This window comes from Cygnus olor, chromosome 2 (assembly GCF_009769625.2).
Source record: "Cygnus olor isolate bCygOlo1 chromosome 2, bCygOlo1.pri.v2, whole genome shotgun sequence".
Classification (NCBI taxonomy): domain Eukaryota; kingdom Metazoa; phylum Chordata; class Aves; order Anseriformes; family Anatidae; genus Cygnus; species Cygnus olor.
In genome coordinates this window covers 77,022,305-77,045,944 of record NC_049170.1, presented here as the reverse complement: position 1 = coordinate 77,045,944, position 23,640 = coordinate 77,022,305, and the positions used below count along the sequence as shown (strand labels likewise).

General features: G+C 34.8%; 1 protein-coding gene across 1 annotated transcript in view; it reads left to right on the top strand.

Annotated features, from left to right (window-relative positions):
- Positions 1 to 23,640, top strand: part of CDH9 (cadherin 9) — a 100,993-nt gene that overhangs the window by 64,031 nt on the left and 13,322 nt on the right. Inside the window, 6 exon segments of the mRNA XM_040549077.1 lie at positions 11,762 to 11,881; positions 14,110 to 14,277; positions 18,209 to 18,396; positions 19,715 to 19,968; positions 21,880 to 22,016; positions 23,348 to 23,469. Coding sequence (XP_040405011.1) covers positions 11,762 to 11,881; positions 14,110 to 14,277; positions 18,209 to 18,396; positions 19,715 to 19,968; positions 21,880 to 22,016; positions 23,348 to 23,469 — 989 coding nt within the window.

The following is a 23,640-nucleotide window of genomic DNA, read 5'->3' as shown; positions in this document are numbered from 1 at the left end:
TTGCTCAGCAGTAGACACAATGCTGGTGTGATACCAGTGCTGTTCTAGCTACAAGTGCAGAGCACAGCACTGTATGGGCTGCTGCAGGGAAAGTTAACTCCATCCCAGCCAGACCCATTACACTACATTGCAGCACTCTTGGAGTGACAACCTTCTTGCCAAGGAATTTTCATGCCTGGGATAGGTTAAATGTGGCTCCCCTTTACTTCTCTCCAAAAGGATTCAGTGCAATACTGTTCAGCTGGCTACTTTATTGAAACCATTGTATTATTTCCCATTATCTGTGTACCTAAAAAATAATTTTAAAAAAGGGTCTGGACCTCTCTAGATTAGAGCTTGAAATTAGAACTACAAGAACTCATATCATACTTAAACTAAAAGATATTTGAAGTGCCCATTTTACTTCCTTTTATTTCAGTAGTTTTTCAGCTATAACACATTAATCTCTGAAGAAAAGCATAATGGGTCTGAATTCTTTACATCAGCACTTTTGCTCACACTGCAGCGCAGTAAAATGGGATATGTTCTGCATTGCTAGAGATGCTGTCCTTCAGATAGGATGTTAAACCAAGGCCCTTTCATCTTTCATGGCTTCACATCTAAAAAGTAGAAATCTCGATGATATTCTGAAAATATTAAGGAACAGCAATGTTTCTTCAGAGAGTATACATACCTTTTGATACAACCATGCACCCTTTATACATCCTTTGATAAAAACATGGATTACTATTCACAACCATGCACAACCTGTTTACAGAGTGACAGTAAATACTGAGTTCCTATGCATAAAGTCAGCTTTCATGCACCTAATCTACTCCCATACAGGCTGTTGAAAGTATAGATAATTTTGCTTCTTTCAAGACAGGCTTCAGTATAACAGGTGCAGTGAGCCCTTACATTTATATGACCACATTGGAACCTGCAGCAACTGAACTGCTGGTGCTAAGGACAGGAATTGCTGGGACTAATTGACATTACTAATGTCAGGAACACCTGTGCCTCTATCAGAAGGAATATGTCAAATAGAGACATAGGTGTGCTATATCTTTTATTGAAATGAAAACATGTCAAACATTAAAATAAGCAAGTTGTTATTATTATAGTATGGAGGAGGTAATCTGTTGTCTAACTGTAGGTTTCTTTCTGTTTAAAGTGAAAACATTAAAGTCTCCATTTATATCACGCTAATGCACAGGGTTCTTTCTTATTTCCTAATACCATATAATTAAGCTACTTATGAAATCTTAGCTGTCTGAAAAAAAAATAAAAATCTTCATTTAAATTTTTGAGAGTGAGATTTCTCAGATGTTAGATCTATAGTAGGCTGGACACAAATCTAAGTCATTAATTGGAGATGACTAGATCTAAGTTAAATCTGCCTGAGAATTAGTTATATGTAGCAATAAAACAAATTTACAAAATGTATTTAGAAGTAGCTAATTATTTTCTGTCCTGTTAAAGTATAAGGGCAAACATCTAGGATGCTCACTTAATCTAATCTCCTGAACGTAGAAGCTTCCAGTCCTTTTTAAAAGCTAAGGCAGCTTTCTGGATGCTTGAATATACATTTTTAGTTGTTAATGTTATGCAGCTGAGTGTAAAATGTTTATTTTGAAAGTAAAACACAATGACAGGGGGCTTTTTTCTTTTTTTTTTCCCCACCAAATTTCTCTATAGCGATTGTTTCCAGAATGTATAAATAAGATGCAAGGGATTGTATTTGGTTGTAAGATAAATTACAACAATAGTTTGTATTATAATATTAATCCAAGTAACAAAGCATTGCCAAAACCTCAATATACATAAAGATGTTTTAACATGATTTTCAGTCTTCCAAAGATGTAACAGTCTTATCAAACAGATCAGTCCGTCACAAAGCAAAGGTCCAGATTCCCTTTATTTATCTTGTGTGCCTCATTTCATAATATATCCCTCTCCACCACTGACCCTCAATTTTAGAAGAGCAACTGGGAATTGAAGATTTTATCTCATATGAATCAGAATTATTAGGACTAGTTTTACTACAAATCATTTTGCTACTGCATTACACCAGCCTAAGTGTACTAATCTCAAGAATGAAATACGACTCCTTAAGAAGTCCACTGTTCTCCTTAAAAGAGGCCAGAAAATGGTTTCCTACAGAGATGTAAGGAGTCAGAATGTCTGCCCATGGTAGTTGAAATATTGTTACATCAGTAATTTCTCACTTAAAACATGCCCATGTATATATATATACACACATATATAATGTATGTGCTTATATTAATTGCAGAAATAAAATATTTTTTTTTCAATTAAATTGTGAAAATAGGCATGAAAGTTGATGAAAAGAAAGTTCTAGTGACACAAGATAAATCATTAAAATGGCAGATACTATGTGAGTGTTTTTCTTCCTTCAATTAACGATTCAGCGTGAATTCTGTAAGTCATCATTTTCCCTTCTTGTCAATCACATAGTTATTTTGGAAATTTCCTGTCAGTCTTCACAGAGTTAAGACACTGAAGGTAAGAAAAAGCTTATTCTGGACAGTCTTATCTGAAAATTACTCTGTATTGTTCCCACTGATGCTCATCATTTATTAAGTACATGGAACAAGATAGCTCGTAGCATTTCTCATTCAATTACTACATTTTTCTTAATATCTAGAAAAACACATCTACAAGTTTTCACAATGACAGTAATCCTGCTGCTCAAACTTAATTATCTGCTATCTTAACAGATGCCTCAAAATACATTCCAGAATTGCTTTTTTTTTTTTTCCACAATCTCATATATTTGACACTGTGAAATTGAGATTGAGCATTAGTAAGCTGTCTGAAAGTATCAATTTTACTTGTTACAAAAGTTATGTTTGCATATTTAAAACAGATATTGCTCACAACTAATTGTTATTTTTTTATTATTATTTTTTAAACACAACAGATCTAATGTTCTGTCCACAAAAGTATGTACAGATGTGTGTGAATATCCTGCATGTAACAGAACGTTTCCTATCAGATTCCTGTCAGCAAGATAACTCAGTAGCAGTAACAGTTACTTCATTCTACCCCAAGGCAAATGATAAATGATAAATGATTGATAAATGATAAATAAGGCTATGTACACAGTATATTAGAGATGTAAAATAAATAAATAAATTAATTAATTAATTATTTAAATAGGCTTATTTCATCGTAAAGTCAAAATAAATGACAATTGTGTAAAAAGACATCTAAATATTAACCACCTCTTTAGTGCAGTAAGGTAGTAAGAGAGAGGTCTGGTAAAAAAGTCTTATATTTCATGGTCCAGAAAACTAATTCATGAATTACTGAGTTCATGAGTACAATTTTAAAAGATACCATGTGTCTGGAACACATGTGTAGCTGAGGAAGATAAATCATCTATTTAAGAGCATATATCCAACTAATTTTCACTGAGACCTAGACACTCTGGAATCTCAAAGTTTGGAGAGTTCAGGCTCAGGCCCAGCTCAGGCTATGAGTCTTTCCAAAATGAGTAGTTCAGAATCAGTACCTTTAATCTTTTCCAACCAGATTTTTTTCAAATCAATGAGGTTTTAAATCACTCACTGTGGTCATATTCCTGCAACCATTGACCAATGTACTTGTGATCAATTGACAACTCAGCGGTCTTTAGCAGAACAGTTGTGCATGTCAGTCACTTGGCAGACATCTGAGCTCTTTTGAAGATAAACAAAATATATAGAAATAATAACAGTCTTGAGAGTTAAAATCTCTGCTTTAGCCTCTATTTCTTTTTCAAATTATTCTTTTTTATTATTTCCACAGACAACATTCACAGTATGTAAAAACCATAGAAGCAAAATGCTTTCATGAAGCACGTTAAACTGATGTAAATTTGTGTTTCTTAATAACTTATTCATTTACTACATTTTCATGGGAAATTGCTATTTTCCACAGCTTTCTTAATGACTAAAGAGGCAGACTTTACCACCACCCAACCAGAAGTTCCCGCAGGTGATGGAAACACCCAAAATCAAATAAATATGAGGCCAGCCTGCTGTCTGAATAATAATGCACTACATTCTCATGGTCATAAGAGAGATTAACACCCAGTTTCTGATCACACTTGTCTGTGCAGCTGGCAAAAGCTAGAAACTCTGTTAAGATTGCTATTTACTTCTATTACAGAAGAATTTTGAGTTTGCACATGAGAGGAGGGTTCTAGTCCCCTACTTAGAAATCCATAGTGAAGACACTCTGTAAAGTCTAATAAAGAGATACAAAAGCCAAGCTCAATATAAAGGAGCAAATGAAACATAGGTACAGGAAGCTTAATTGTTCCTTCCCAAAACATCACAAACCTGTCTAGGGTAAAATACAGAACTGTACAGGAATATATAATAGAAACTCAAAGTTTAGTCCAAAAAATGCCAATTATTGAGTTTTTTTCTTTTAAATTTGCTTTTTGACTTTCTTCTGATTACTTCAGAATCAGAATCCTTCCGATTACTTCATTATTTTATAAATTAAAAATTATAAATATACCTGAAAACTTGCTTGGAGCTTCTGTGTATGAATCAGGATTTTTAATCAATAAATAACACTTTTTAGCCTTTAGGAGATACTACTTCTCCTAGCAGGATCAAGGGGGAGCAAACTTTTCCTGAGTTTATCATAAGAACAGCTGAAAAAATAAATAAAATTAAGGTGGGAGAAAAGGGCCAAGATCTCCAGTTCTTAACCGTAACGAGAAACCAGACCTTCAAGAAATTTTTAAGTGGTAGAGTTCCTGTGCCTGAATTACCATGACTGGCAGCATCACTTGTTGCAATTTAAATATATTTCTTTCATTAGCAATTAATTCTAGTTGTAAACCTTGCCATATGCATAGCAGCTCCGAACCCAGAAGTATGCAACCAGTGAGTTTCGTCATTATTTTGAATAGAAATTTTAACAATAGCACTGAGTTTATATTTTATTGTTGTTGCTGTTGCTTTGGTTTTTTTTTTTTTTTTGTTGTTGTTGTTATTTAAACATAGACTGCAAATACTTGTTCTGCCTAAAAGAAATGTGTTTTCTAATTGTAAGTATGTACAGCATGTTGAACAAAATGGAAAAGACTTCTAAGCTGCAGTTCATTTATTATGGATGACAGATCACTTTACACTATACCTCATTAGTCTAAGAAATGCAATGTAAAAGGTAGTCAGCATTAACACTTGAAAGAGTCTGCCATTTGATGGCACCAGTATTCTTGTTTCTTTTATGGTAATGGGGAAAAAAGAAGAGTAAACAGACACAGTCTTGTTCACTCACCAATACTACAAATTACTTCTCATTCTTTTTACTATTTTCCATTTCTTATTGTGTCCATAATATTTTTCAAATTCTCATGCAGGGCATCTGATGCACTTCACAGTCACAATTACTACCAAAGGGAAACTAAAGTTACTCTATCAAGGTATTGAACAGCAGGAGGGCAACAGCTAGAGGCTTTGTTCAGCTTTAGACATTCTTTTCCATTTCAATATCAGATATTATTTTGCAACGGTGTATGTATTGTATTCACTGTCAAAAGCATCTACCCCACAAAGCATTTCAAATAGATTAGCCAGAGCAGTTTAGCCACATTACTTCTTCCTATGCGGTGAGGCAATCATTAACATGTACTTCTTTAATGCAAGTCCTGATAACACAATCTAAAAAGTGAATTCATTTTATCATAAAAAATGAAAGAACAAAACCCTGAAACATCAGAACAGAATACACACAAGAAATGATGAGAATTATTTCCCTGCTTATATAATACAAGGGACTGTTTCCAGAGTAAAGCTTCATAAAAATAGAATCTCATATTTCTGGAATGCATGGTAAGGCCCATGAGTTTTTACTGTAATGGAGTAAAAGGAAGAGGAAAAAAGTTCTGAGAAATAAAGCTGTACCTCTCAGCATAGCCTGCTCTTTTTTGCATCTCTCATAAATTACTTCTAGTCTCACTAGCAGGGATTACAGTGCCCATTTATGTTCACCACAGTGGTACAAAATTTATAATTTCTGGATGGGAGATCAAGAGGCAGCTAAAACAAACATACAGTACCCACCTACAGGAGCTAGCACATCAGCTGACTTCTAGATCAACCATTATGAGAGACTGTACAGAAAAATATGAGACCACATATTTTCAAGTGTAATGAAATTTCACCTTACATATACTGTTGGACTATTAAAAATCATCAACTGGGTAAAATGAAATCTATGTAATACTGCATCTCCTCTTTCATGACACCCTTCCACCTTCTCTATTATTCATTCCTGTTCTTTATTTCTGCTCAATATATACAGCTGAACTATATTTTAAGTTATTTCTTATTTTTTCCCATGTAATATTACCGTTCCTTTGAGACCTGTTCCACAGGTACCTTCTTTGTTCTAACTTGGTTTTTGTTGTTGTTTGTTTTTCTCAGTCATGCCCATTTATCACTCTTCTAAATTGAGATCATTTATCTATTTATTTGTTGATACTTGCTCCTCTTCTGTTTATACTCTTCTTTTTCTCTTGGTCTTACAAACCTTTTATGCTACCAACCTTTTGGCCTTCTATTCATCAAAGAAAAAGCAGTCTAGCAAAATCTCTCCTAAACTGGGGTCATGTACAAAAAAGCGAAGTTCACCTTGCTGTTCCTTATTTCTTCAGCTTTCTAGATAGGAACTGTCTTCCAGCCAAACATAAGGGTTAGGTCTCAATGTTTAGCCCTTCCCTTTATATAGAAAGTAGTCTGATGTGATGTACTCCAACTGGAGAGCTAAGGAGATCCTGTTGGTGAATTTTATGGGTTCATAGAATTTGTAGGCCTAGATGACTACTTGCATTTCATTTCTCCAGTTCCTTGCCAAAGCACGGACTCAGTCTATTCAGAGAGAATAACCTGCTCTCAAAATAAAAGTGGTTTAATATGTTTCAGTATTTCTGTAGCTCACTTAAAATTTCACTCGTCTTCAGCAGTATGTCCAGATGAAAAGAATCCCTGGATCCATGCTGTCTAAGCAAGTTGTCCATCCGCTTATTTTCTTGAAGATTTTAACAGAACAAAATTTCTAGTTTTGCCTCTAGAATTTTCCCAGAGTTCTCCCAAATCTTTTCAGCTTGTGAAAATAGTCCTCTTCTAAAGTCTTCTCTCCATGAATAAACTTGATGAACAGCAGATTGTCATTGTGCTTGAAAACAGGAAGCAAGCACAAGAGCTTCTCCTTTAGGGAGACAAAGTCCTTCCTTCCTCTCCACTTACTCCAGCTGGTCTTCTATTTCTGAAAATGAAGCAGCCTTTCTGCTTTGAGTAGAGCTTTCTTTTAAACAGAGCTAGGGAAAAATAAAATAAGATAAAATAAAATACATATTCACTGTAAAAAATCAGAACTTTTTAATAATTTTCATTTTGATAGAAGTTGACTTGAGAAAAAATAGAAAGGAAACTGTCTGATAATGTCAAAAACATTCTGTTTCAACATTTTCCTTTTTTTTTTTTTTTTCATTTTAAATGGCTTTTTGAAAACTTCATATTAGAAGACCAATGTCTAAACCAAACATTGCATTTTTTTCCTCAAAACCGAAAGCTGGGACATGCATAATATACATGCTGAAAATTAAGACTTTACATGAAAAAAATAGCAAAATGTGTACCTATCTTATTTTACTAGAATACTTCCTTTGCACTACAGCAATCCTCTGCAGTATATTTACATCTGCTATGCAAAGCACTCTGGTGTCATGTTAGGAGACCTGCTTATACCAAGGACTCTTTCAAGGGCTGAAGAACACATAGACACAAAGCATTTTAAGCGCAATTCAGAAAATCATTCTAATTTCAACTGCTTTTTCAACATTTTATCCCACTCCTCACGAGCTCTGGAAATCTGTGTTAGTGGAACTCTATTCTGACACTGAATCACACAGTCCTAGATATGGAGTGATGCTCTCTCTAATTCAGATTTCCTTTTTGGACTCCGCATTCTTACATGCACATACATAAAACCATGCACATGCACGCAAGAACACACTCACAAAAAGACACTACTCACACAGATTTAATCTAGATTTGTATTTTCTCCTGTTACCCTCAAAATTATCTTTCTGCCTTTTTCCACTCTTACATTAGGATTCCGTCCTTCACAGAGTGCTTAACCTTCTAGACTCAAACATCCATCTAAGCAAAGAACAAAAGAAATAACAACAACAACAACAAACCTATACTGATGCTAGATTGCTCATAAAGCTTGGAAAATTCAACACTTTCAACACACTGTTATTCCCAGTTCATTGCATACAGATATACGGAGAATCTTTGAGATACAAGGACAGCAAAATAGCTGTGTGGGGAAAAAAAATAATATTGAGAATTCATCTAAAAAAAAACAAACAAAAAGGAAAATAAAGAGAATAAGACATGCCTTTTGAGAACTCTCAGAGTTATCTCCCACCCTGAGAAAGGATAGGCATGCTAGGTAGGATTGGATTGAATTTCACTTTGTTTTGTAGGCAAGTGTTTGTATTATTCCTTAGACTGCTGTTCTGGTCATCCTCATATTTTCTCTAACATCTTTCACACTAGTTTGCTAGTGTGGTGGGTCTGACATTGGCTGTCTGCCAAAAGCCTACCCAGCTGCTCTTTTATTCCTCTTCAACAGGATAGGAGAAAAAGTAAAATGGAAAATTTGTGGGTCAAAATGAAGAAATCATTTACCAATTACCATCACAGGCAAACCAGACTCTACTTGGGGAAGAGTAATTTAATTTATTAACAATTAAAATATAGTAGGATGGTGAGAAAAAAAAAAAAAAAAAAAGGTTAAAACACCTTCCCCCACCACCTAGGATCAATTTCACAGAATCACAGAATGGTCAAGGTTGGAAGCATGCTCAGCTGTGGAAGTATCTCAGGAAACTTCTAATTTCTAACATAGCAGATTCCAACAAAATTGGACAAATAAAGGAAAACATCAATATTTTGCAAACTGTAATGAGGTCTCATTCTATATCAGATCCACTTGAACTATTTGTAATGACCTCCAAGTTTTCTATAGGGTTGCAGCTTATCAGTTTTCCTCAGCAACCATATTACATGGCATTTGAGCGTCTGGAAACACAGATATATGTTACAATGAGGCAAAGACAGAAATTTCCCAAAGACTTCCCGGAGCTCTGGAATGCCTTCCTTGAAAGAAAACATCACTTTCAAAACAGGACTCAGCATTCTGTCTTTCAGCAAAACAGGAAGCTGGGAAAAGAACGTTAATGTTCACTCAGTTTTTATGACCATACTAAATTTCTGTGTCCGTCCTGAAACAGTGCCTAAATCAGGCGAGAGCAATAAGTTTAACTTCTAGTTACTACAGTGACACACAATATAAGATCCTACTGATAAACTGTACATTTTTAGGAAGCCAGCAATTATAGTGGCTCTCCTTCCCCTGTTAAACATGAGTAGGCGTGAGATTTTTTTTTTTTTTTTGCTTTTTTTTTTGGGGGGGGGCGGGTGTTGAGGGGGGTAGAAGAGGGGAGGGAAGCAGATAGAAGTTAAGGAATTTTACATTCCTCAAATAGTCTTCATTTTGCATCCAGATCAACAGTTCTGCTGGACCCTTAGTGATAAGTTTTTTCCTAAATATTCGCTACTTCAGGATTATCTTTACAGCTCACCTTGGTGCACAGATGACTTGTGTTTAACCAGCCAAAAATAATCTAGATTGCTGATTGCAAAAATCAACTTCAGAGTTTGATGAATTGTGACAAAGCCTTTTTTACAACTTTATTCTGCTGATTTGTTGTAGAGAAAGAAGTATCCCTACCCTTTTTTCATGTTGTTCAGAAAAACTAAAATAGAGGGAACTGTTACTGTTATATAGGTAAAATTATATATAAACTCTTATGTACTCTAATAAAACACATGGATCTAACAAGACATGGTTGCTCTGTATTTCTGCTTTCTCCAATCCCTCTTATACATGGTATGGTCACGGTAGAGATGGTGCACTTCAGTTCCATTACTCATAAGTGACTGAACATCTTCCAAGTTTTTAGTCAAGAACACTACTTGCTTGCAAGTTAACTGGGTGAACTTCAATCTAGAGAGACTAATGGTGAATTTAAAAAAAAAAAAAAAAGTGATATCACTGTGGTAGGACTTATTTCACTATACATTTTTCTCATAAGGAAAGTGAGATACACCAAAAATACACATCGGAAAATATGGTAAAGAGCAGTCAGCCATCAACAGTTCTAGCTGTTGGACTGCCTGAAATTACACAAACATTTTTCAGATCTAGATTGTGTTAGCAAAATGTATCCTGACACCTTGAAAATTGCTTACAAATATTTAGAACAGTTTTTATGTATATCTTATATATTATTGTTATGATTTTGGCTGGGACAGAGTTAATTTTCTTTGTATAGGCTCACACAATGTTGCATTTTGGATTTTTGATGAAAATAACGGTGATAACACACTGATGCTTTAGTTGTTGCAGATCAGTGTTTGCACAGAGCCAAGGACTTTTTAGCTTCTCATGCTGCCCTGCCAGCAAGGAGGCTGAGGGTGCACCAGGAGCTAGGAGGGGACACTGCCAGGACAGCTGGCCCAGGCTGGCCAAAGGGATGTCCCACACCATGTGATGTCATGCTGAGCAATAAAAGCTGGGTTAAAGAAGAAAGGGGGAAGCAGAGACAGGGAGAAGCGGAATTTCGGGATGATGGCATTTGTGTTCCCAAGTAACCATTATTCATGATGAGCCCTGCTTCCCTGGACAGGACATGGCTGAACACCTGCCTGTTGATGGGAAGTAGCGAATGAATTCATTGTTTTGCTTTGTTTCTGTGCGGCTTTTGCTTTACCTAGTAAACGGTCTTTATCTCAACCCATGAGTCCTCACAATTTTACCTTTTTGATTCTCTCGCCATCCCACATGGAAAGAATGAGTGAGCAACTGTGTAGCACTTAGCTGCCTTCCAGGTTAAAACACAAGAATTATTTAATTATTATTTTTTACCTATTGTTATATAGGGATTTACAAAACCTTTTTTTTTTTTTTTTTCTAATCCATAAACTACACACAGTGTATTTGCTCACAGTACTCTTGATCTCATATAGCTTATGTTCTCCTGATTGTAATCACAGGATCTAGGTAAGACATTTTCATGCAAAATAAAAGTTTGCTGAAAAAATGTAGTTATGGTTTAATGAAAATGATTTGCCAAGTAATAGGATAATTTTGATCAAGGGAGAAAAAATAAAACAGCATGTGTTATTGCAAAATTTAACTATTTAAAAAAAAAATCTTTAAAAATAGCATGAGAAAAAATATTTGTTTCAGCCTGATATCAGATATTTGGAGGTTGTCTTCTAGTCAGAAAATGAGGCTAATTTATTAAGCCAAATTTAAAAATCATAGTAGTACTTTTCACATTGTTTCAGCTGAGGTCAAGTTATTACCAAAAAACAATCTTTAAAACAGTTTGGTTACAGAAAGAAAATGAATACTGTGATGGGTTTCAAAGACATGTGCCCTTTCCTGTGCATTTACTGATGTTTAAATGAAGCATGGAGCTTAAGTGATAACAATTTTAGTTTTAGTTATAAGGAAGATGTGACTTTATTTGACTGTTTGCCTGGGGAAGATAACACTGGATTTGTCCAGTGGATACTGTTTGTTTCTTTATTGAATCCCGTACAGAAACCATTGTGAATGATTTCTAAGAAATGTGTCTTAGAATTCTCTGATTCCTTGTTTGGTACCCATTTAGGTACATCTGTTATTCAAGTGACAGCCACAGATGCTGATGATGCCAACTATGGAAACAGTGCCAAAGTGGTGTACAGTATCCTCCAGGGACAGCCATATTTTTCAGTGGATCCAGAAACAGGTGAACAACGTGTCTGTTCTGCTTTCTGCAATGACAAAGAGAGGATACAAGGACAAAGACACTTTTCACTTGTATTCAAATATTGCAACAGGCTTATGGCATCGCATAACTTGGCATGAAGCAGATAAAGGTTTTTACAAATGGAAATTGTAATCAGTAAAAATATACCTTTTCTGTTAAAAGAATATTATTGCAGAACTGCTTTGCTTGGTATGAAAAAGACTTCTGGAAGACAGATGTGCACTATAAGGGTTTAGAAAGTGTGTAGAATATTGGAAAGGGTCTAATGAGTCATGTAGTAAAAGTTTATTTTACTCTAATTTCTGGGAGCTTCATCTGTTAAAAAATATACATATATTTTGACAATTCTAGACAAGAAGGATAATAATAATAATAATAATAATAATAATAATAATAATAATAATCCCCAAAGGTAAATGAATTATCTGTAAATGTTTGTGACAGATCCCTATACTCTGACCCCAACAGTTATTAGAATTGAAGCAAAAAAAAAAAAAAAAAAAAAAAAATAATAATAATAATAATAATGTATTAAAGCTTTAGAGCATGGATGTAATCCCTTTTTACTGTTATACAGAAAATCAGAGTCAGACATAAAGACGAAAAACTTGTGTGGACATTGTGAATCCAAAATTATGGCCCAATAAAACCCCAAATCAACAAACAAGCAAACAAACAAAAATCCACCAAAACAAAACAACAAAAACAAAAACAACAGATACCTAATCCTAGTGCACATAACACTTACAAGGCATTGCATTAGAGTGTTTCTGCATATTATCAAAGCTATTCAGGTTAAGAATCCAGAATTTAAGTACAATTATGTCCAGAGTCCCTGAAGTTCCTAATCCAATGAGCATGCTCAGATGATAGTTAATTTACTTCTGAGATACATTGATATTTCTTTTGAGATACATTGAGATTTCTTTTTGTAATACAGCAAGGGCATTATACCTACAGGATAATAAGAGTCATATGGCTAGAGTTTTAAAAGAGAACATAACTCTTTTGCCTAGGGTTAAAGTTTATTTCTTTTTCTCCACCCTTTTTTAACTTTACCAGGCACAAGCAGGAAAACAGGACAAGTATAGGTCACTAACCAAGGGCAGTGGGTGGCAAGGCAGGGGATACTTGGGAGCTCATCTTTGATTCTGGGATTCTCTTTCATTTTCATCCAATTTGCTTTTTTATGTTTCATTACCAGGCCAAGTTATGGTAATCACAACCTAGTAATCCTAGATCAGAGATATATACTATAACTACTAGACTAGAGAAGTTTTTTTTGTTGTTTTGTTTTGTGTGTGTGTGTTTGTTTCTCTCTTTCTCTAAGAGTAGGAGTTTTGTAGATTATTTATTTATTTATTTATTTATTTTAACGTAATCATAAACATAGGACAATCTTCATATCAAGCCAAGCTTGTAAAAGTGTCCTTTGTATTTAAATTCTCTTGCTTCATCAGATAAAGTTCTTATCACTTCAACCTTGCAAAATGACTTCCTTTTTAAATACAGAAAATCCTCATTTATTTTCCGAAAGAAAACTTGCACGTGTCTACTTTAATGGAAAGATCTTTTGTGCTCTGTATGCCGAAAACACATGCTCTTGGGAGTCCCTATGCTTTTTGTGTGCTGAATGAGTCTGAGACAATTAAAATATATTTTATGAAATTCTTGAGATCAGGCACACAGAAAAGACTTTCCAGCAGTAGTTTTACAGTCTTGTCCAATTCTTTATTAGCTATAGCCCTCAATGACTACCATCGCCCCCACTGGGCATTAAAATCTGTGGATCTATTACAGTCTGAAATAATGAATCCAGGACATGACAGAGTTCAACTTTGTGCTGTAGTATCAAAACCTCACTGGGGATGGAGCTTTCATATTGCATTAAAATAATAGCTGGGATAGTAGTTGAAAAAATCATTAATTCAAGAAACTTATTAATATTTTTGTCATTGGACCTAATTACCTTGATTTAGCACATTAAAAACAGTGAATAATATCTCTGTAACATTTCTTTCTCTTTTTCTTAAAATCACATTAAATCAGTCAGAGATTGAAAAGTTTACTGCAGTATACCTTGTTTTGCTTCCTATGGATTACCATCTGCACAGGATCTTACTTAAATCCATCTAAAAACTCAGAGATTAACTCATGTCATGTTTTTTTCTCCTTCCCCTCTGTCTCCTTTTTCTCATTTCTCCAAGGCATAATCAAGACTGCTCTACCAGACATGAGCAGAGAAAACAGGGAACAGTATCAAGTGGTCATCCAGGCCAAAGACATGGGAGGCCAGATGGGAGGACTATCAGGGACCACCACCGTGAACATCACACTGACTGATGTCAATGACAACCCACCTCGATTCCCCCAGAGTATGGAGCATCTAAGAGTTCTGCTGCTCTCTAAAAAAACTCTCTACAATCAGCTGTTTCACTGTTGCCATCTGGGATCTTTCTTTTTCCTCTCTCTCTCTTTCTTTTATTTTTTTTTCTTTTTTCTTCTTCTCTCTCTCTCTCTATTTATTCAATTTACTTTTGTACAAATACTGGCCCACTGTTGCGTCTATTTATGCTGCAGCATTGGTAAGGCAAATAGGAATCTTTGCCTACATTTTCTTAATGTTGAAGTATTTCTTGCAAAGAAAAATTTTCTTCCCCTTTATACTCTGTTCACAGGAACATTAACTCTAACAATAGCTTAGGCTAACTGCAGGGTTTTGAAAGCCATTAGAGAAAATTAATCATAAAATCTAGGGTTCAGTTTTTGGAGACACTTGTAGTCCCACATATTTAGGCAAATATGTCACCAAATTTTCTAATGTACCACCTTGCACAGGCAGAGTTGTTCAGGTGTCATGCTCTGCTGGAAATCTAAACATTTGGTTCAGGTATTTGTAATCTACATTGAGTTCTTGTTGATGACTGCTTTAGATAATCTAGCCTGTATTTGACACAATTAAGATTTTTAAAAATATCTCTAGAATAAATTTGGCAAAAAAAGAAAGCAGCATGATACAGAAAGCTTCACAATATACTACATATCCTTTCATCCTGGGCCACTGGTTTAAATCCAATTCCATGTTGTTATAATCAGTGTCTGATAACTGCTTGACAGGCTACAGATATAAGAAATTTACAGCCTCAGTTCAGAGACTGTCGAAAAATGTCCACGTTGTAAAATTTGAATTGCTTGTTGGCACTGAATAGAGATCTGACTGGCTCTCTTTACAGATTCACCAAAGACTGAACAAACACGGGTGATTTAAAAACACTCTCCTTGAGTTGCAGGAACTTGAAAAGCACTTCAGTGCCATGGCAATGAGTACATTCAAAATAGTATAAAAGGTCAACCTAGAACAGATTTTTTCTAAATATTAGAAAACTCTGACAGATGGGTTAGAGAGGATTCTTGAAGCTGCATATAACTTTTTTTACCTCTATTCAACATAACATATTCATCTTTTTAAGAAGAGAGGGGAAGGAAAGTATGGGCTTCATAAAGAATTTGAATTAATATTCAGTTTACTTGCAGAAAATCACCTTCACATGGGAAATTCACACCACGATTTTTAACTTAACTTTCTGCTTACTTCAGGAGAGGATACTCCTGCATAGCATGATACAGCCCACAATATTTTGGCAAATAGGAATTCTTGAACCTAAACTAGAATGCAGTGTAGCATGCTGTAAGCTTTGTTGCTGAATTAAATAAAATAAAATTAAATTAAAAAATAAAATGATGTACAGAGCTACAAAATAAGTTCTCAATCTCTTTAGCTTTTGTTCCTTATGATACTCTTCTTCCAAGATTAGCTGAAGCTTGAAGTCTATGGGAGTTCTGATAATTTCAAAGCCTTGGTTCTGGTACATAATTATAGAGAAATTCACACAATTTGATGCTTCCTAGAATATTCAGTGTATTTTCTACATAGAATATCACTGAAACACATAAGTTGGCAATGGATGTCTTGCTGTAGTATCTATTCAGTGGTGTAATTTTCATTTTGCTGATTACCTTTCCCACTCATTTTCTTTCTTCTCAGAAGGGTGTTTTCAACATTTCCAGGGAAATCAAATATATAGAAACACCTAGAGGTTTTGATATCATCTCAGATAGTTATGAACAGGGTCATATCTTCAAATGATTTTCTAGTTCTGGAAATTTGCTCCTTCCCAAACCAATTATTTTCCTTTTTTTTTTTTTTTTTTCTTACATGAGGCACCAATAAGTAAAAATGTGGCCAAAAGCAGAGGGTGAATGGCAAGTGGAGGCAACAGGAGATAATGACAAAGCACTGAAGAACTAAAGACTGATTTCTTAGAGTAGATAGAATAATGAAAAATGGCAGAGTGCACTGTGAAATACATGTTGTTTAGACTGCAGTAAGAAGGAACTGATCTGTTTTGTTCAGTTTCCTGAAAGGTGCACAGATCCTGCACATTTCAAAATCATGGACCTAAGCTGAATTTAAATGGCACCATAATGAAAATCTTACATATTTGGAATTAATTTGTACTCTATACTAAACTAGCCATCTCACATGCCAAAAATGTATAACACTCACACAGCACCACAAAAATAAGGAAGGCTTTCAGAAGCAAAAACACTCAAGGGAATTATTTATTCTGGAAGAAGGCATAAGTAACATGATTAAATCTGTTCTTACAGTATTTCTGGCTCACCAGCCAAACCTCGAATTTGAGTCAGCCTTCAAACTTATGGTTAGCTGCCAGGAATGTTAACTTTCATCCATTTTTCTGCTTGTTTTAAGGGAATAGCATGCATTTCAGTTTGGATGGATCGCAGCCAAAGAGTCTACTGTTGATCATTCACTTACAGCCTCAAATTTGTAACAACAAATATAATTTAGCATCAAGCTTTAGCTTCCATTTTGTTACACATCTATATAAATATAGGATAGTTCCAGTGACACTCTTTTGTACTTAGTCTGTACATTTGAAGATAGAGACTCATTCAACACTCAGATGACTACTGTAGTCTTTGTGCTTAAAATAAACCTTCAGAACCATTTTAAAGCACATGTTAATATAGGAAATAGGCTAACTGCAAGAAATATACTTGCCTGTACTGTTTTATAGGTCAATACAACTTATACAGGTTCTTACTACAACCTTCAAATACAATTTGTGTATTTTGACCACAGCTAATTTTGTTAGATCAAGACTTTTATGTTATTTTCCTAAAGCTACTACTTTTTATTTATTTACATGAGAAAATAGCTCAATTCCTCCCTCCCCTCCTCCTCCTCCAACCCCCCCCCCCCCCCCCCCCCCCCCAACATTATGTTCTGGAATGTTGCATGTAAAATGCTGAAAATATCCGAATTTTTGTTGTTGTTGTTGTTTTTCATATACTTGCTAACAAATTACTGAAAATAGTGATCTAGAAACATCTGTGTCTTACCAGTGGTGAAAGGTCTTCATTGTCTATTTCTAACTGGTCAAGCAAATCATCTGATTAATATTTTTTCTTTATAATTAGATTTTATTACAAATATTGTCAGAAAATACATATAAATTCACTTATCATACACACAGACGAAATTAAAATATCTAAGTAATCAGAATTCTTTCTAGCAAAACCTGATTATAAAAACATTAAATGAAGTCAACCATAGAAAGTACACAAAAACTATCTGCAGAGTAAATTAAAGAAAATCTGAAAGTATCTGTATTTCAATTAACTATAACAATTAACATGAACATGTATCCAAATGCTCTTTTCCATGACTCTTTAGTATGTATTACCAATAATGGCTGAATGAATTACTTTTAGATAGTACACCTAAAATGAATATATTTAAAAACAAACAAAAAACAAACAAAAAAGCTATTCTATTTTAGTCTCCTGCCACAATCCATGATGTTTTTTACAACTCTTATACCCTGAGGGGGCAAAAAAAAATCTTTTACTGTTTGTAAATATAATATCTGGGAACATTTCTAGAGGACTGAGAGAAAAAATATATATATATAACTTTAGATAACCAATGTTCAAATTGCTGCCATATTACTGAGCTTCTCTGTTCTTTATAGTTGGGAAAAAAATGTTGAAAGCATTAAAATACAGTACTAAATAGCTTTGAAGAATCACTTGAATCTGACAGTTTGTCAATCAACTCCAAACCCTGTTTTAAAGTTGAGTATGATGACTAATAGCATTTTTCTTCGAGTACTTCAAACTTCAAGTCGCTTTAAAAAAAATCCTGGTGAAATTTAAATGTTTATTATTCAGTAGAACAAAGTTTCTCAAAATAATAAATGTTTGATTCCATTCTTTCAGGCACCTACCAGTTCAGCTCTCCTGAGTCTGCACCACCTGGGACTCCTCTTGGCAGAATTAAAGCCAATGACCCCGATCTGGGTGAAAACGCAGAGATTGAGTATAGCATCTCCAATGGGGATGGATCAGACATGTTTGATATCATCACTGACAAGGACACTCAGGAAGGGATTATAACTGTCAAAAAGGTTTGTTTTTTCTCCCTTTCTGTTATATATACTTAGCTCTCCAGGTGTTATGGTTATTTTTCTTTTTCCAGGGGAAGGAAGGGTAGATCCCACAAGCGGTCAAGTCTGCCAAAGGGTTGTTGCATTAGTTTTGTTCTTCTCTTCCTTCAGCAGATATCTGTTATTTTCAAGTCTCAAGGGAAATTTACTGGCATGTCACTTCACATAAAGCAATATTTCAGTGGTGGCTGTCTGTTCAATATATATATTCTCACACACAGTACTTTTGAATTAGGGCTGTGAGAACCTGGAGGGGTTCAGTTCACTGTGGGGTTTGTCAGCTGAGTGTTGCAGTAATGCTCACAAGGGTTGGAGGCTCACCTGAAATTTGACGAATTTACACCTTCAAACTGTTACTCTGTAATCTGTCTGACAGTCAGGTACATCCAGTACCTTAAATCTGTCTTGGTTTAAGTCCAACCTTGGTGAAACTTAAGTTGTTACATATTATGTCAATGAGGTCTAAAGAGCAAAGAAATGAGGAAAAATACATTCTGACATTTATTAGTTGCTTTTATGGTTCAGACAGTTAAACTATGAACACTATTTTCAGTTCTGTTGTTACTGAATTTATCAGTAACAATAAATTGATATATGTATATATAATATAGATCTATATGCATATGTGTATTTCTATGTGTACATGTGTGTGTATTTGTGCATATATCAATGTATATCTATACATATACGCATTCATATACGGTTCTGCATAATATAAAGGTCACATAGATTGGAAATCAGACATCACAGTTTTTCTTTTCACTCTGGAATATGGAAAAGCATCTGGGTTGCTTCTGATGCAGAATACGCAAAGATGGATGGTAATGGGGGGTGGGAGGAGAGAGGAAAGTGGAAATAGAACAAAGAGCCTTTAAGTGCTGGGATAACTGTTTTTGTTCCTGCCATAAGTATGAGAAAAATAAAGGCATTAGCAACTCCTACTCGTGGAAGCAATCCATCCTCTCTGTTTCTTTCTCTCTTTCTGTTTTTTCTATATATAGATTCCTCCTGGTTTTCTAGGAAGCTGAAGAATTGGTAGGCAGAGGAATCATAGTTGTCTTGCTGTCCTATAAAACTCATAGTTTTGCTTATACATGGTACCAAACATGAAGTACTCCATCTTCTCCAAGATGCACTCCATCTTCTCCAAGATGCATTACATTTTAGAGATTTATCTCTGAAAAATTCTTACACTTCTAATTTAGCATAATAAAGATAACACATTTCTTGTAAAGTGACACAATTTTCTTTATTATTATTATTATTATTTGCTCCCCAGCAGCTGGATTTTGAAAACAAGATGTTATACACCTTAAGAGTGGAAGCAACCAACACCCATCTGGATCCTCGTTTTCTTCAGCTGGGGCCATTCAAAGATACAGCTCTAGTCAAAATTTCTGTGGAAGACATAGATGAACCTCCAGTATTCAACAGACCCTCATATTTAATAGAAGTAGATGAAGATGCAAAGGAAGGAAGCATTATTGGGCAGGTTGTAGCCCAAGATCCAGATGTAACAAAGAATACAATAAAGTAAGCCATTAAACATTATAAAATGCTTTAAACGTGGGTTAAATCTTACACAAACTGTGATGAGACTGCAATATAGTAGGGAGGCATTTGTGTAATTAGTCTTATAGGGGCCACTGAAAAATATCAGGTAAATATCTATGGGAGCTTGTGATGTCAAACAGTTAACAGTGCAGGGTATGCTTCTACAGCTTATAGGCACCATGTTAAAAGAAAGGTCAGTCACCATGTTCCAGCACTTTGTCAGAGTCCAAAATTTTCTTACCAGGTTCTGTTAGTTATTGCACACCAATAATGGAGAGTGTAATATTTAATATCAAATTTACTTATCTGAAGACATTTGATGCTACACAGGATTTCTGATTTATCAGACTTCCATAAAACATACTGAAAACACAAGACTGTTGGTCTTGGTAATGTGCTTACTGTCACAATGCTGAGCTTCCCCTGTTGCTGGAAAGGAATATATGGACTGAAGCCACCTTGAAACCAATGCTTTTTTCAAAATTATTTTCCTAGTTCCTTCCTATTTTTGGGCTGAGATGTATATTCCTTCCACCACCACCACGCATCACCACCCCCAATGGTCTGGCTAACCTGGGGAGACATTTGCACTCTTAACGAACTCAGTGTGAGACATTTATAACTCCAGCTGATCCACTCAGTTCTTGATAGAGTCAGTTGATCCACTCAGTTGACGTAGCTGACATCTAAAACAGATGCAACTCTCGAGTCCCCTTTGTGTTGAGATAAAGTCAGCTTCTTTGCAATGACTATGCTCAGTCACTCTCTGTATCATTTCCTGAGCTTCATAGGCACGTTGCTTTTGCACACCTCCACTGACTCTGCTTCATTTGTAGGGCTTTATTTGTCTCTCACATACTTTCACCAAACTGGATTCACAGTATTATGCTTTTATATGATGTTTCCAATGGCAAACTTATGTAAGACGCTCAGAATGGTGTATTTCTACCCTTCCTGTACTCTACTAGCCCTGTAGACATAACACTCTCTGCTATGTTTCATAGCTTACTACTTAGTGTACATGTTATATTAAATAAGAAATAATGTTGAGAAAGTTGTAACAATTAGAGGTAAGTGTTCAGTGCTGTGAAATTGTTGTAACTGTTAACCATCTGATATTATCTGCAGTTACAAACATAAGACTGAAATTTGTTTGTTCAACATGCAACTGTTAAGTAAACATGATTTCTGCATTTCTGAACAAGCTTGGTATTACCTGCAGCAATAGAGTTTGGGATAAGAGGTGTGAGAGGAGAAAAAAGAAAAGGAAATATTTATAAATTATTTAAGTATAAAATCTTATTTTAACCTGATTGTGGTTGACCATTATTAGTCTAATTTAAAAACACCTATAGACAACTTTTTCATTGGTAGGAAAGAATTGAGCAAAAGAAAGTGTTACAAAATATGATTTTAAAGAAATTCTATTTTAACAGGAAAATCCAAAGATTTTTCTGGTCATTCTGATCGTCCCTGTGCCATATTAAAAGTATCTCATTATAAAGTGATAAGTATATCTGAAATGTGTGTCCTTTGATAGCCGAGTTCTCCAAGAATTAATTTGCAGAATTTGCAAAATTCATATCTATGAATGTTCATTTTCAATTGTTATTTCAACATTCACATTCTAAGCTCAAATATAATTTTGAATACCAACCTAAAAATCTGCCAATGTAATTAGTTTGCCCTTCTTCCTGCCCACTAGGCTTAAAAAACAGTTTCTCTGTAACATACTGCACTCCTCAGCTACAGGAAAGCTTACGTTTACTTGTTAAGAAAATATTGTTGATTAACCACAGTTTGACTTAGAAAATGTTTATAGGTGGCTGTAAGCTAAACTGGAGACTGTAGCAGTACATAGAGGTGCTTAGTTGTATTGTATCTTGACAGATATTCTGTGGATCGACACACTGACCTCGATAGAATATTCAACATCTATTCAGGAAATGGATCCTTATTCATCTCAAAGCCACTTGACCGTGAAGAAACTCCCTGGCACAACATCACTGTCATAGCAACTGAAATCAGTAAGTTGGAGATCATTTATCTAAGTAGAACATTAGAACTGAGATAAGACTGGAATTTTACAGTATCTTTGATTTAGATTTGCCCTTCGTCAAATATTTTCAATAGACAGAGTATCCTTAAATGCACTTTTAAAAGTACAGCTTACTCCTTTAGAATTATCTTTGCTCATTTGTGAAAAGATAATTTGGAATTCTCAGACTCAGCCATGAACAGTAGATATTAGAAAAGTTACCTTGTTCCCTGAGAATTCCCAACAAATAATTTGGCGCAGGAGCAATGTGCCAAAGACTTTACCTCAGTCATTAGAGCAAGAAAAATCCTTGGAAAAAAAAAATGTCCATGGTGGACAAAAAAAACGTTTTCAGAATGACCACTGTAACCAGGGGAAGAAAGTATGTTTTATCTCAACTTGATGGTTTAATTTGAAGATGACTAGAGGAAAATTCTTTCTGCTCTGGGTCTGAAGCAAACCCTGGCCCGATGTTTTTCACTGGGATTCTTTACTGTTCTCTTGGGCCCTGTCAGATCTGGATGTCTCATCTGCCGCCTTTTTCCAGTCAACTAAAAACGTGCGTCAGGGAAGAAACACCGAGTTTAGGAGACAATTTATCTCTTACTCTCCTTCTTCAGTCTCCCTACAGGAGTCTCCTTAGGAGCCTATGTGCTTAACAGTCTGGGGGTAGGGTAATATAGAGAGATAAATCATACTCCTATTATCAGAAAGACGGTTAACCTTTTGCTCGTACAGTGCTCTTTCATTGTTTGGTCAAATATGGTCTCCATTTTCAATACATGCAATGCATGAGTCATCTACAGCTATAGACTGACCTCAGAGATAAAGTTTGCAAATACGAACTGATATTAACATCTACATAGATGCAAATTTTGTCTCTACATTTTAAGAAGGGATGACACCACCACTTTTTTTTTTTTTTTTAACTGCTTTACTGGTTCAAACAAGTAAATGTTCTTGACAGCTCTGCCTCAGGAAAAAGCTCTTTAAATGAATCATTTACTCTACTATGTATGGAATACAAGTCAAACATCAGTAATAACTTTGTGGTCTGTTTTTAATGCAAATCAATTTAAGTAGAGTTTGTATTATCTCAAATTAATGCACTATACTAAAACAAAGTGTTTCAAATATAGATAGGGCTTTTAAACATACTAAATATACACTATTAAAAGTTAAAGGTAATTGTTTTAATATTATCAAGATAAATGAGTATTTCTAATGTCTATTTGAAAAATATGATAATTTCATGTCTTTTCATAAAATGTGTGTTGTGGAAAACTTTGCATTGTACTATAAATCATTTTCTTGTTTCAGATAATCCTAAACAAAGTAGCCAGATTCCTGTCTTCATCCGGATTTTAGACATAAATGATCATGCACCAGAATTTGCCAAATACTATGAAACATTCGTTTGTGAAAATGCAAAAGCAGGACAGGTAAACACATATTTATGTTAACCGAGAATTTTAACCAAACTATCCTGGAATACCATCATGAAGACTTCAGAGTTTCTTTATTTCAATAATTGCGAAACAACTCAACATCTTTATTCCCTGATTCCAGAGAAAATACTAATTGATTCAGAAAAGGTTTTAGAAGATAAAAGG